Below are 14,939 nucleotides of genomic sequence, written 5' to 3' on the forward strand. Positions count from 1 at the left end.
AGCTGAACGTGGCGGGTGAGGCGGCTGCGGCCCGCGCTGCTTATCACGTTACAAAGAGGGGGACCCGCCGGCAGTGCGGCTGTCGGAACAACATCGGAATGACGTTGGAATGACATCGGAATGACGTTGGAATGACATTGGGCAGGCTTGCTCTGCTCTTCTCCTGAGGGTTTAGACCCAAGTGCAGCTTATGCTTTTGTCTGTTAGGGATAAACGCTGTCAGGGTGTCAGACTAGATAACATCTGTATCTTACTGTCTAGGATGGTAACTCCATTCACTATTTCCCTCTTTGACAACAAGACCTGATTTAAGACTTGAATTTTAAAGCTGCAGAGATCTCGAACTAGTAAACTTGGAGATGACTTCAGTGCAGTCCTGAAAACTCTTGTTTGTTTGCTTGTTTTCCCAGAACAGACGCAGTGAGGCATCACCAACTCTGACATTGCAGGAAACCCTTTGTAAAAGAGCGTTTGCTGTAGTTATCAGTGGTGAGGTGACAGCTGGAAAAGCAGCTCGATAAGGATGCTCTGCTGTGGCCTCGCCAAGCGAGAAGGGGCCAAGTCAGACCACGTAGAAAATAAGACGCTTCTTGCAAGGCAGTTATCTGCATTTCGGTAACCAGGGTCCTGCTTTTCTGTTTCTCCAGCAATGCCATCGGACCCCTCGTGGCGCTCTGGCTTATCTACGAGCAAGGTGGGGTCATGCAGGAGGCGTCGACCCCCGTCTGGCTGCTGTTCTACGGGGGCGTTGGGATCTGCGTGGGTCTCTGGGTCTGGGGCAGAAGAGTTATCCAGACCATGGGTAAAGACCTCACTCCCATCACGCCGTCCAGGTAGGTGCGCCGTTCTCCTTACGGTCCTGCAATCTTGGGAGAAATCGCCAAGAAGCTGCCATTTGTTTGTAGTGCAGTTTGCTGGATATGCTGTGATTTGGTTTTAACGGTAACCCGGCTTCGACTTCTCCATCTTTCTAAAAATAATGAAAAAGGAGAGAAAGAAAGAATGGGAAAGAAAGGAAACCCAAACTAACCCTGTGAACTCATAGCCAATGCGTTCAAGGCGTAGAGGTCTATGTGAGCCGGGTCTCCTGCTGGTGACCTCACCCGCATAGCACGAGGTGCATTTGGAGCCGGCAGGATGACGGTGGCTTTCCCAATGTGCTTCAGGCTTTTTAAAACCATAGTATTCGTTACAGTAAATTTCATCCTTAATGCATACTCGACCTCTGCTGCTGCTTAACCAAATTACTAATTAGGCATGATTCACCGCAGCGCAGACCAGTACGAGTCCCTGACGCAGTGAGCCATGATGACTAGACCTTACTGTCCCTCTTATTCAGCCCTTCCTTGTTCTCTTAACCTATTCCTATGACCCAAAAAACTCAGTTGGAGATAAAACAGTCGAAGAAGAGACGGGTAAGACTTGGGCACGCCGCACGGTATCAGCCCGAGCGGATGCAAAGAGTGATTGTGAAGTGTTTTCTTATGCTTCCCGCAGTGGATTCACTATTGAGTTGGCTTCGGCGTTCACAGTTGTGGTAGCTTCCAATGTTGGACTTCCAGTCAGTACTACACACTGCAAGGTATGGAGCCTTCGCCCGGCCCTCAGCCCGGGGTGGGCTGGATGTTCGCCTTCAAACGTGCCGCCCGGGCCGGCGGATAACGGCGCGGCCAGGGGAAAACAGAACCGCAGGCGAGGGTTGGCCAGGGGCTGGGAGAGAAATAATCAGGCTGCAGAACAAAAGAACTAAAAATCGCATTGGAGTTGTCACATAAAGCGGCTGCAATTGGGCACAGTGGCCAGCGGAGCCCGGACTCCGTAGGCTTGCTCAGAAAACCCTAGGCTCAATTTTAAAGCGAGCGATGAGAGGGAAGGAGCTGTTTTCCTCCTGCGGTGCCGTTTGAAGCTGGTCGGGCGGCGTTTCTCCCGTGTTCAGAGGCTGCACACCACTCATCATTTATATCCGCTCTCTCGATAAGTGCATGGCATGGGATTTCCTGCAGATAACGCTCGTACGACGGGTTTTCCATCTGTCTTTTTTGTCTGTTTTTTATTTCTTCACAGTGGATTTTGCATTGAAGTAATGTGTGCGCTAACGGTACTTGTAGCCTCAAATGTGGGTATTCCAATAAGCTCCACCCATTGCAAGGTATTGGAGTTTGCAGTGATCCCATCAGTAAATCACATCGCTAGGTCCGGCCGTAACAACCCACGAGAGATAGCGATTCCTGCAGATTGCCTTCAGCATGCCATGCGGCCACTCCGAGTCAGCATTACGAGCCACTGCACAAAAGTCTGGAACGTCTTTCAACCTTACATGATCATACCGAACTAATATAGCGTTAATTAAATCATGTAGACGCGTAGTTTGTGTGATTCTGGTTATACGTATTTGAGAGCCGCCTGTATGAAAAACATCGCTAATATTTTAATGTCTCTCTTCTCTTAAACCGATTTGTCCTCACTTTTGTGCATTACAACGCAGAATCCGGCCCTTGTAATTAGTTCTTTGAACAAGGTTGGTCTGTTGACCTGGTTTCCAGTGAACGAGTCACTGAGATCCACACATCCTGCAAAACGCCCCGAGTGGGTTCAATCGGCCCTTTTTCTAGAAAAAAAGAAACGTTTTTTCAGCAAAATCATTTGTTTCTCCGGCTCTTTGAGGAGCAGCCAAGACTGCGCTGCTCTGAAAGCCGCTCAGGACTCCCGGCGCTGGCCGAGCGCTGGTTCCTCTGAACCAGCGGGGTTTTGGGGAGTGAATAACGCCATCCCCTCTGGAAACGCCACCCCAAAAGCACCTTCCTTGCAGCTGGCGGGCGAATCGGGTGCGGGATGAGGAATTTGCCAGGGAGAATGGTCCAGCTCTGGGTACCCGAGCTGCGTGCCCCAGGCGTTTCCAGCCAGCCCTCGGGAAGGAGAAAACGCGCTTTGGGGCAACAAATAGACCGAATTTGGGAAGGAAATGCCTGAGAAGCCATAAGGTAACAAAGGGCAGGGTTAGGAGGGATTGATTGAGTCGACGCAGTTAAAGGCTGCGCTTTTCTAACCGCAGGACAGAATAATTCATTTTAAAAAGCCTCCCATAAAAGCAGTTAATGCGGTTAGGCTGCTCTGCTCCCTGCGCTTCGCTGTGTCTAATTAGATGGATCCCTCTTAATGGGAGGATCCACTTGGCAATAGGATTAGGCTGTTCCAGGATGTCACGTCATTGTAACCGGCTGTGTTTCAGCAGCATGAAGTCTTGGGCTGAAAGATCCTGGCTGATCAGCACAAGATAAAGCGAGTATTTTTAGCAGATATATTCCTTGTTTTCTTCGAGGGACTGGTGGAAGAACAAAGGAGCTATTATATGTCCTTTAGTCCACGGCAAAGTGGCCTCTCTGAAGATGCTGTCAGCCCTTGAGGCAGCAACGCCCTCTTCAAAATCAGCAGGAAAATCGGTTTGCCTTAGAAATCCAAAAGAAAGCGGGTTCAAAGTGAGCATGGGAGCATCAGGGAGAAGGAATTGGGCTTTTCCCCAACATTTGCTCCACAGCAAAGTAGAACTGAATGTGCAACAGCCAGATGAACTGATGGCAGCGAAGGAGCAGCGTGAAACGCCGTAGATGGAGGGAAACACAAGGATATGGTGAAAAATGGAGACCCGTATGTAGGAGAGCTCTGGGCAGCAGTTTTCAGGTCTTGGAGGGGACGTGGCAGCGAGCTGGAGGTTGGTACCAGGAAGAGAAGCGTTAGCTTGTGAGGAAGATAACGCAAAGGTGTCAGATGGAGGAATAAACAGGCATTTCTCAGCTGCAACAGGCCCAGCGGCTTCGCGTTCTGATCAAATCAGAGTGCAGGACATGAATGCTTTTTGTGTGCAAAAGCCACTTGGTCACGCTGCCAGCTCTGTGTGGCTGTTACGATTTTGGGGTTTTGAGAACCCATCCTGCGTGTTGCTCGGATGGGCCGCTGGCGTTTGTGTTGCTGTGACACACACGGCACCAAGGGGCCGGCAGCGTTTCTGTGACGCTTTGCGCAGAGCATCCTGAAGGCAAACTGCACTGGTTTCAAACCAGTATCTCCACGTAGACATCATCTGAAATTGCGCAGACGGTGTAGTTGCCCTACACCCGAGTTTTAGCTGCTCTCCTAACCCTAGTCCATCAAAATCACTATTAATAAACTAAACCCGAACGGTGTTTAAAACAGGTTACCAATGCCATCGCCGCTGATACCTTTTAGATTCCAGATGTTTGGGCTGACTCGTTAAGCGATGCTCGTCGGGACAGCCTGGCACCGCGATGCTCGGGACGTGTGAAATGGAAAGCCAAGCCTAAAGCCTAAACCAAACGCTCCTTCCTCGGCTTTGAGACAGGCAGGAGCGGGGGGTTCCCGCCAGCTGGGCGAGGTGCTGCTTCACCTCCTAAATACGCCTCCGAAATACAGCAGAGCACGTTGGCCCTTTGCCGTGTGTCCGGATTATGTGCTTGCTAACAGATTTCCTTATTGGATCGAGCTTTAGGCTGAGAAAATAAACCACCCCCTTAGTTTTATTCGCTCAAATTTGTGTTTCCTGCCACGCGCATCCTTCAGGTAATTTCACACCAGTCCTTTGGCACAGTGTTGCAGTCGCCCTCAAAATATTGGGCCCATTCCTCTGTCAGGACACTTTTAAATTCTTTTTTTCTAAGCCAAGGCATTTTCAGTCCTAAAATATCAAGTTTTAGTTTTCCTTTGTTCTGTCCTACGAGCTTCTGAGAGTCTTCTAGTCCTAAGGCAACAGGCTGTTCCACAGAGAACTCTTTTCTCCAGAAATACATGTTAAGCAATCATTGCAAGTTAAATAGGTGTTAAAGACGGACCCGGATTCAATATCCCCATCCTGCCTCTCTCTGTGCTCCCAGTATCAGTCGGTTCCTGGCTCTGCACGCGGGTCAGCTCACGGTCTATAGGAAGGGACCATACATTAAGCAGACAGGGGACAGAGGAGGCGTCTCAGGGAGCACGAGCCCAGCTGCCTCTTGGAGTTCCGCTTCCTTCCTTTCCCACCTCTTCTGCTGGACCCCGTGCTGCGAGTGGGGTTGCGCTGATTTACGTGGTGTTGCTAAATGGCACTGAGGCCCCTCCAGGGCAGGCAGGAAGGAAGAGGCGAAATTTTTGCCTAATTTTTCGCTGGAATTGTTTTTTCTCAATCCAGTTCTTAAAAAATAACGCGCTGGGCTCAGACTGATGAGCTGGTGCAGGTGGTGGCTGCGCTGGGTCTGCCCTGGCGCTGTCTGTCTGTCTGTCTGTCTGTCCCCTCCTGAGTTGCTGTCACTGTTGGGGGGCTCAGCCGCTTAGGTTGCCGTGGCTGTGCTGTTGGTAGAGCTGTAGATCACAGAGCCGTTCTGGCCCGGCCTGCCCTGTGCCACATTTCTCTGCACATCCTGAAAAAGAACAACAGCTTGCCGGGTGTTTTTGTGACTTGGCCCATGGTCTGGGCAGACTTGGGGGGCACTTTCCCTGCCCCGACAGCCTGAGGTGAGGGGCAGGTGGCGGTGAATCTGGGAGCTCGTGAGGCACAGGAAAACCCACGGGGCGTTCAGTCTCTTTGGCTGATGCTGAGACCCATAAAAAACAGGAGGTACTTGAAAAAAACCAAGGTCAGAGCAGCCTAGAAGTGTCCCCTGCTGCCGGCCGCCAGGAGGGAGCATCCTTGTCATCTTCTAGAGTCAGAGAATCATTTTGGTTGGAAGAGACCCTCGAGATCACTGAGTCCAACCATAACCCCCTGCCCCATGTCCTGAGAACCTCCTGTCCGTCTGTCCAACCCTCCAGGGATGGCGACTCCAGCACTGCCCTGGGCAGCCTGTTCCAATGCCCCACAGCCCTTTGGGGAAGAAATTGTTCCCCAGATCCAACCTCAACCTCCCCTGGCGCAACATCTTATCCCCGAGCATCGCTTGGTATCAGCCGGCTGGCATTGGCGTGTTCCTGGACCCCCCTCACACCCTGTCCCCTCCTGTGTCCCCAGGTGGGCTCGGTGGTGGCCGTGGGCTGGATCCGCTCCAAGAAAGCCGTGGACTGGCGCCTGTTCCGCAACATCTTCCTGGCCTGGTTCGTGACGGTGCCGGTGGCCGGGCTGTTCAGCGCCGGCGTGATGGCCCTGCTGATGTACGGGATCCTGCCTTACGTCTGAGCCCCGCGGCGGGACGCGGGACGGAGAGAGCCCAGAGCCTCCGCCTTCCATATCTAACTCCTGATCTGCTGTACATAACGATGTGTCATATTGGTGACATGGTGATGTGGTGCCATTTCTTACATATTAAAGAAATTATATATGCATATAGTAGGTAACAACACCTAAGTTATATTATCAGTGGGGTGAAAATAATTGCCTAGAATTTAATATTTAGTAAAATTTGTACATAGTGTATCATTTTGGTGGCGATTTTTTAATCTTTTGAAGAAGAGTATGGGTTAGGAAATGTTTCTTGTCCTTTGATATGAGCAGAAGCGAGGTACAGGACTGCATAACGTGGGGTTTTTTAAAAGCTATCAAGATACTGGAACAAAATAAAATGTGCAGAAGTGCTTTTCATAAAATAACTTTGTCCATATCATACTGATCTTTGTGTATCATAGCGTGACGGTTATGGCTGTGTAAATACTTACAAACGGTAACTTTTAAATGGTGCATTTCCCTTCTATATTTTGGATAAGGAAGTTTCGGACGTACCAAAGAAGCAGGGGAATAGCTTTGCCGACCTTATGTCCTTGTGTGCGTGTGTGGGCCTGTGTTGTGTTCTCCCCACCCCTAATTTAACGTTGTCTTCACCAAGCGTCCACCGGCAAGGCTGGGATTGTGCTCTTCATGTCTTAATGTAGCTTAAAAACAAAAAGCAAGCACACACGAAAGGTCAGTTCTCGTCCTCGTTCCTCTGTAGCACACCACGGTCCTCCCCGTCACCGCCTTCATTTTGTGGGTTAAATTTGACCTTATCTCACCCTCCACCTTCCCCTCTGTGTCTCGGGGGACGTTCCGTCCGTCTCCCCGTGTTCTGTCCGTCCGGCCGCAGCTCTGGGGGGAGCACAGCGACCCCCAGCGCAGCCAGGGCCGGCAGCAGGTGGGACGGGGGCTCAGCGCTGGTTTTGGGGCGGCAAGGATGGCGGGGCAGGGGACGGTGACGCGGCCCCACGGGGCTGCTGGGGGCGTGTGGGACGGGGTTTGTTTTTCCACGGCAGCTCGGGGGAGCGGGGTGGGAAGCGGCCACGGCATCCCCTGCACGGCTTTGGGAAGCACGTTTGGGGTGAGAGTTACTGTTCTCGTGGGTGGGAGGTAAAGGACAAGGGGTGCCCGGAGGAGGCTGGGAATCTATTACTGTTTAAATGCTGCTAAAAATTTTGATAAGATGTTCTTGGTACTCCATTGTGACTTTTCCATTGGTCATTCATACTAAATTTTTAATAAAAAAAAAAAAGAAAAGATAAACAGCCCCTATCACTGTTTGCCTCTCGGGTTTTTCCAGGGTCACTCGGCCGCCACAGCAAAGCTCCCCCAGCCACCCCGTCCTTGTGGGGGTTCTGTGAACATCATCCCCACCACCATGGCACCGGCGCTTGGTTTCCAGCCCCTTCTGGAACTCGGGGGTGTGTAAGCAGCTCTGGTGAGCGGGTGGGACCCACGGGCCGAGCGGAGCAGCCAGGAGAGCCCCGAAAAGCTCGGGGGCTCCAGCGAGCAGATGCTGATGGACCCGGGCGGCTTGGGGTGCCACAGGGGTTTTCCCACCCCATGCAGCCATCAGGGCCATGGTGGTGTCCATCAGGCAGAGCTGGCTGGGTGCTGCAGAGGAGCTGGATGTCAGCTTTTCTCGAAAACCTGGGAAAGAACGGGTCAAGAGGTAAGAGAGAAGCCTGATGGAAACACTTATAACAAGTAAAACTCTTCTTTTAATGGAGGAAACGCAGTCCGAATCTCAGAATGCAATGTGTCTACCGCGTCTCATGGAGCAGTGGTAGAGTCCTGGACTCACAGCAGCCTGAGGAGAGCCAGGGAGGCGCTGACGGACCCGGGTTGTCCTCATCGACCTCTCCTGCTGCCTCCAGCTTCCACCCGGCTCGCTTGCCGGCTCTTGGGTCTCGCTTCATCCTCGCGTGGGGTTTGTCACCGTCCCCGTCCCGCTCGGCAGCTGCTGTGGCGTGACCTGCGTGTCCTGCCGTGTCCTCGCAGAGCAGCCCTGTGCTCCCTGGGTGCCGCTGGCCTCCGGCCGCCCAGGCTGTGCTGGGGACGGGTTACATGGGCCGGGCTGGCCAGCACCCCGTGGGGCAGGGGCTGCCCACGCAGTGGGTGCAAAGATTCATTCTGGGGGTGCCAGAGTACAGAGAATGCAGCTGGGGGTGTGCTGGGGCAGGGCGAGATGTTTTCCTCTGGAGTCTTTCCGTCCACGGCCGCTTCCAGTGCAGGCTGCTGCGAGCAGGGGTTCATGAGGCTGCTGTACGAGTACACGCCTCGAATCACGGCTTCTCATCTGATGGAAACCGCGAATTCAAGGCTGTGACACCCGATGCTGCTTGGCAGTGGTGGTGCAGTGCGAGGAGCCACCACGGGTCATTACTCACTGGTCGTGTTCACTCGGAGGGAGGACAGGAGTGGCAGGTGTCCTGTCCGGAGGCCACCAAGGTGAATCACAGAGTGTTCGGGATCAGAAGGGACCTCAAAAGACCCGAGGGCTCTGCTGGGAGGACAGGCTGAGAGAGCTGGGGTGTTCAGCTGGAGAAGAGGAGCTCTGGGGACACCTTAGTGTGGCCTTTCCAGGCTTAAAATGGGCCGATGAGAAAGATGGGGACAGACTTTTGAGCAGGGCCTGTTGTGACAGGACAAGGGGTGATGGTTTTAAACTAAAGGAGGGAGATTCAGGCCGGACATGGGGGGAAAACTGCAGGAAGGGTGACCTGAAAACGTTACCTTGCTGTACTCTGTAATGGATGAGATTCTCTTGAACTTGTGAGACAACTTTGAGAGCCCCCTTGATTCCTGTGGAAACCTGGAAAAGCACCTGAAACTGCCCCAGTTTTCTGCTCTGAATACTTTTGTGCACGCCCGACTCCTCCACCGGTCCCTGCTTCCCGTGGTTCCTGGTGATCCCGTCATGGAAACTGCGTGCGCCGTGTCCCTCACACTCAGCCTTATCACGGCAAAGCTGACGGGTCCTCTTTCCTCGTTTCCAGGCAGGACGGCTTCTGTTTCCCACCAGAGATGCTTTATTTCTTTATGGCGCTGATAAGGTGCCTGTCGCAGGGCGCTGGGTGAAGTGCTGCTCGAAATACACCAGGCGCGGGGGGAACGGGCACGAGAAGCTGGTGACGAGAGGAGAGCTCAGGCACGGGGACAAGCTCGGCCACCCATGGGATGGCGACACAACGGGATCCCGTGGGCAGATTTGGGTGGCAGATGGCAGTGATGCACCCACTCTTCTGCTTCCACACGTTTTAGGTAACTTTCTAAGCACCAGGAACAATTTGCGTGCAGAAATCTATGACCGAGATCTTTGAGACGGCACTTGCTCAAGAGTTTTATTACTTAAAGGTTGGCTCTAAACCTTTCTGCTTATTCGGGTTAAAGAGGTTAAAAGGCTGCATCGGTTTGCAGACTTTTTGTTCCACAAAACCCCGTCCTCCCTATTCCATCTTCGTCCCAAATAACGTTCCTTCCTTTATGGAGGCTGAAGTAAATGCTCTCTTAGACATCATTTGGAGAAAATCTCCTGGACTGACTGAGTTAACAGGGCAAAGACTTCCTACTTGGCTACTTTGGGTAGTTTACATCAGAACAGTGTAAATATATTTCCTTTGTCACCAAGAACGACCCCAGCTCCCCTTCACAAAGGAACGTATAGAGGCAAAATGTCTGTCTTGTAAGGTTAAAGTCTGTAAGACCCATTAGTAAATGCGAGATGTTCGCAGGTGGTGTTGATGTAAAACACAAGTCCTGGGATAAGCAGAAAGGGTAAAAATAAGCGAGGTAGAAAGGACATATTAACAATACCAAAAGAGCTTTGAAATTCAAGGGGTCATTGCTGAGACAGGTGAATAACGGTGGAAGTAGAAGCTGCTGATGCAAAACCCGAAGAGCCCACTGGAGAATGTTCCTTCAGTATAGGATCAGATCATCATTTGATTACTCAGAGGATACCACACATTAATTTCCCCTTACAGTCCGGCCACACATGCAATGAACAGACCTGTGCAAACCTTCTGATGAAAAGGAAAATACCAGGCAGGGAAAACCTGCTGCCCTGGAAGAAAAGGCTCAGCAAGGCAAAGGCGAGCGTCTGATCACACTGACCGAGAGGAGGGAAAAGTCGTGAATTACCCAGCAATATCTGCCGTGAGAATTGCAAAACAGGGTCTTCCTTGGTCTAACGGTGTCGTATGCCCTGCTGATTCCTGCTCGGAGTGCAGCGTCAGGCGCATTCAGGGTGCAGAGCGGAGGGAGCGGACGGTTGTGGCCGGGCCGTGCGCTAACGCTCGTGCTCCATCCAGCGGCGCAGCGCAGGGGGCCCTGCCGGGGCTGGTCCTCCGCTCTCTGCTCACGGCAGGGCTGCTGTCTCCAAAGCCTCTTTATCCCTGAGTAACGAGCCACGAACACCGATGCGCCACCGTAACACCGGCGGGTTACTGGGCACGGAGCTGCAGGGGCAAGCGTCTGTTCATTTGGCATGGTTTGAGGTGCTTATAACAGGCTTATAAGGAAATAATGGCTTTTTAAAAGCCTGCCTGAGTCCCTAATTATCCAGCGTGGTGCGTGTCCCCCGTGAGAGCACACAGCAGCACCTGAACGGCCCCGCTGAGGAGCCGGGAGCAGCTCGGCTGGTTCGGACGTGGGGTGGTGATTTGGGTGCAGTTCCGCTAACCCCAAGTGCTGCTGTTGTCCTGTGATTTTATAACATGGTCTGGGAGGCGCTGGTTGGTGACAAACCCGTCCCCTGGCCTGGGGACACCAGGGGACCCCCATCCTGCCCTCGCTGCTCCAGCCCTGGGGCGAGGGGTTCGGCCCCAAGGCCCTGATGGGGTCCAGGGGTGCAAAGGGGTGGATTTAGGAGGATCCCTGCTGGGGATTTCTCGGGACCAACGCATCATCGGGCACCAAACCGCCTCAGCACCTGAGCCCAGTACGTCAGTCCAATGTGACTCTGAGGGACGCTTCACTGCTTCTGTTGTGTTTGCACCCAGGTAACGTGAGCACACGCAAGGTCACACTTGAAGAGCCTGGTGGATTTTTTACCTCTTATATTTATATGTATATATACATGCAAATATATATATACACCTCCTATATTTAGATATAGCCCTGGTGGAGCTGAGCAGCAGATATTCCCCCCTGGCAATCGCACTTGTTCTAGATCTTCAGAGTTTACTTGGTGCAGCTGAGTGCAGACCAATGTTCATTATTCCCCCCCCATCTTCATTAGAACTTTCCAGCATATGCTGAATGAAGGAGAAAAACTCTGAGAAAGAGCATTTAACACTCTAATAGGGCCCTGCACCGTTAATGAGTCTGACCATACAGGTGGGAGTTTCTGCTGGTTTGTGCGGCTGCGGCAGGCAACACAATTCAGGTTAAACTAAGGGCTTAGTGACTTATAGCGCAGAACCTGGGACCTGGGACTCCGTGTCCCATTTCTAACAAAAACAACACAAAACAACTGCCTTTTACAACCTGCTGCTGTTCCCCCCGGGGTGTATGGCAGATATAGGTGTGAGTTATTCCCAGGCCGGATGGACTCAGTGGTTTCGGGGGTTTGCTTGGACAGAGATGTATTTTTATCCCCTCTTTGCAGAGTCAAATATCCTTGTAGATGTTACTCTCTCCTCGCAATGAGCTGGATTATGGAAAATCCCAAGAGAAAAGTCACCTCGTAGATGGGCACGAAGAAAGTGGCCTAAATGGTTTTGCACAGAAAATGGTTTCTTTAGTACAGAAAGTAAGTTTTTCCTCTAGGCAATATAAATGACCCTCTCGATTTTTTTTGTCCGAAAGCTTCAGATTTAGCAAAGAAATGGACGTGGAAGCGCTGCTGACCCTCCCCGCCGCACCCCGCTGTCTCCGGGTCAGCCCGCACGCGTCTCGCACCCTGCAGGCCTGTGTGATCACCCGCACCCCGGTGACAGAGGTGTCCTCAGCCCCGTGTGGCAGTGCGGAACGCCACCCCCACCGTGATTCTCGTGTTTTGAGCGGTTTGGGGTTCTTTTCCTGCCGCAGCCCAGCCAGGGGAGCCGCACCAGCAGCCCCACTGCTGCTCCTCTCCCAGCCCAGGCAAAACCAGCGAGGGGGTGTTTTGTGGAGCTTAAAACCACGCGGACACGCTCGCCCCCCCCCCAGCAGTAAGCGCTGTTGGTTTATGGTGATGTAAACTCAGTCTCTTCACTGCTGGAACAAAAGTTGCACAAATCAGGAGAAAAACGGTCTTAGAAAGGGAAGATGCTTTTCAGTGCAGAGCTCTCTGATGGCCACGGTGTGTGCAGGGGGTGCCTCTCTAAACCAGCCCTTAAGCGGGACTGAGGAGTGCGAACCAGCCATCGCTGTTGGGGCGTCCCAGGATGGGGGAGACACGGGAATGAGCAGAAGGGTGAAACCTTCAGTAGAAAAGAAGCTTTTTGGAGGTGGCTGAGCTCCATGGAAGCCTGTTTGGTGGAAACCTTCCCTGGGCTCAGCACGGGGTGAGGAATGGAGCAGGACGGGATGTCCGAGCTCCGTGGTTCTTGGCTCACGGGCCCTGGTCCCCATCGCGCAGACCTCGCTGCCACCTGCCCACACCTTTTCAATTACCTTGTACCTCTTAATCGTGTCCCTTAGCGCGATACCTACAGAATGAACCACAACGTTTGCCTTTAGGAGCGATCAGAAGCGAGCTGAAAAACAGAGCTCCAGGATTCCACAACACGCCTGCTGCTGGAATTAAACTTCTTCATTTGCAATGCTAATTACACATACAGGTGTGGTGCAAGCCACGTTACACTGCCCATGCTGCCTTAACAACTGAAATCTGGCGCTTCTTTCTCAGTTTGCATATTTTTCTTCCGAAGAAGACCTCGAAACGCTATGGGAATGGAAATACTGAGCATGGCTTGGGGTGGTGAGGCTTTTTGGGAAGAGCAGAGCCCCCAGCACACGCAGGGTTATTCCTGTGGGTGTTTGCTTGGACGGCTTTAGTTTTGACGGCTCAGGAGCCTGGTGAGTTCCAGCCTCTCAGTCTCACAGACACTAATTGCGTCTCTGGCAAAATTCAATGTGAAGTTATATTTCAGGGTTGCAGAGCGCTCGGTTGGTTGGTGTCGTGGTTGCTACTCACACGCTTGAGTGTGGAGCATCTCTGAGATGCCAAATCCGAGGAGATGCTGAGATGCAGCAAGTTCTGCAGGTACCAGACAGGCTCTGGTGACGAGCAGACGGTTCCACCAGCCTCGGGGGACAGCTCGAGTTCGGCTCTTTCTCCGCTGTTAAACAAAAGAGATGAGTGACATGAAGCATATTGTAGAAATTGCAGTTGTAGATGGGACAAGTAGAAGAGGAGGGGAGTGTAAAGAAATGGGCGTTGTTAGCCTGTTTTTGGCCATAAGGCCAGCACAGCGGAGCGTTCAGTTCTCTGGCTTGTAGCACCGGATCGAGGAGCCCACGCTGCCGTGATCTGCTAAACTAAATGTGGAGATACTGCCCCACAACCCCTCCTGGGGGTGAATACCCCTCGGCTTTAGCATCAGAAATGACCCCAGACTAGAAGTGATTCTGCAGGACGGAGGGACGCCCGTGTCCCAGCTCTATCGGACTGTTCACACCAGTGTCCCTGGGGTGATCAAGAATGGAAGTGCCATTGCTGAGACCCTGAGTGCTCACCCCTGTACCCGCAGGGATCAGATGTGGTACCAGAGCACCCAGGTTTGGGCAACTCAGTTTTTTCTACGTGTGATAATTTCTGTGGTTCCGTGCAGAATAGTGTGTCTTATTTCTATCTTAGTCCCTACAGTTCTTAGCAAAAATGGTTACGTGCGAAATGAGCGTTTTTGTCTCCGCAGCTTTCACTCTGTCTCCGGGACGCGTCCCTTGTCCGTGGCCTGGTTACCATCAGGAGGAACCCCCCGACGCACCAAAGTGGACAAACATCCCCTCTCCAAGAGGATCATGAACGCTCAAAGGTGTAAGTTGTTATCTCAGGGGCAACCTAGGGGAAAATTCACTGTATCTGTAAGGGCTGGGTTTGCCACAGGTGAGGGGGAGAGGAGGAACCAGAGAGAATTCAAAGCTCATTGCTCCATTTTAATCATGGTGACTTCAGCCCCTCTGTTCACACACTGGGAGGGCATTTGGTCAGTGGTTTTTCTCCTTTTAAATGACGACTTTGGCCACTTTATTTTAAGACATATTTTAGAGTGTTTGAGAGGTTTGTCCTGTACTTCACAAATTGAGAACTTGTCAAAGTGTCTGAAAAAAGAGTCAGGGACACACGGGGGGCTGAGTGGCCACAGAAACTCCTTTTTTGAGGAAAGAGCACTAAAGCAGCGGAGCCCCGGGTGTCCCGGGAATGAGGGGGACGGGCTGGGGGACCCGGGCTGCGGCAGAGCCGGGAGCTGAGGGACCCTCGGCTGGGCCGGGGAACGTGAGGGGGGACAGCGGGCTCGGGGCTGGGAGGTTCGTTTTGGGGCGGGGGCGGCAGCGACAGGAGTTGTGCCACGAGGGGGAGAGCGAAGCGGGAACACGAACCGGGGCTGCCCGGGGGTCGTTCCCGTGTGACTCCCCCTGTGACAGTCCCGGCCCCGCTGTCCCTGCCCCGGCTGCGGTGCCGCCGAACGGACACGAGATGGCGCTGCGCTCTGCAGGGCCGCGCGGTGTCCGCCAGGCGGCGCCATCCCGGGCTGCGGGGGGGGCGGGACGGACTGGGAGGGGGCGAGGCCGAGGTAAGAGGGGGCGGGGCCTAGGTGAG

The 14,939-nt window shown here is 52.9% G+C and overlaps 1 protein-coding gene across 5 annotated transcripts in view; it reads left to right on the forward strand.

The window, feature by feature from the left end:
• Positions 1-14,605, forward strand: part of SLC20A2 (solute carrier family 20 member 2) — a 54,952-nt gene extending 40,347 nt beyond the window's left edge. For 3 of the 5 annotated variants that reach the window (XM_071808272.1, XM_071808274.1, XM_071808273.1), the window contains exons 9-10: positions 648-833; positions 14,035-14,605. In XM_071808272.1, the coding sequence (XP_071664373.1) occupies positions 648-833; positions 14,035-14,590 (742 nt within the window). In that variant the 3' untranslated portion in view covers positions 14,591-14,605. Of the gene's footprint in view, positions 1-647; positions 834-1,497; positions 1,583-2,064; positions 2,150-5,995; positions 6,571-14,034 lie in introns of those variants that run through there. The other 2 variants (XM_071808275.1, XM_065836280.2) reach the window with 2 other exon arrangements.
• The last annotated feature ends 334 nt before the right edge of the window (positions 14,606-14,939 follow it).

Source organism: Patagioenas fasciata, chromosome 4, assembly GCF_037038585.1.
Source record: "Patagioenas fasciata isolate bPatFas1 chromosome 4, bPatFas1.hap1, whole genome shotgun sequence".
Taxonomy (NCBI): Eukaryota; Metazoa; Chordata; class Aves; order Columbiformes; family Columbidae; genus Patagioenas; species Patagioenas fasciata.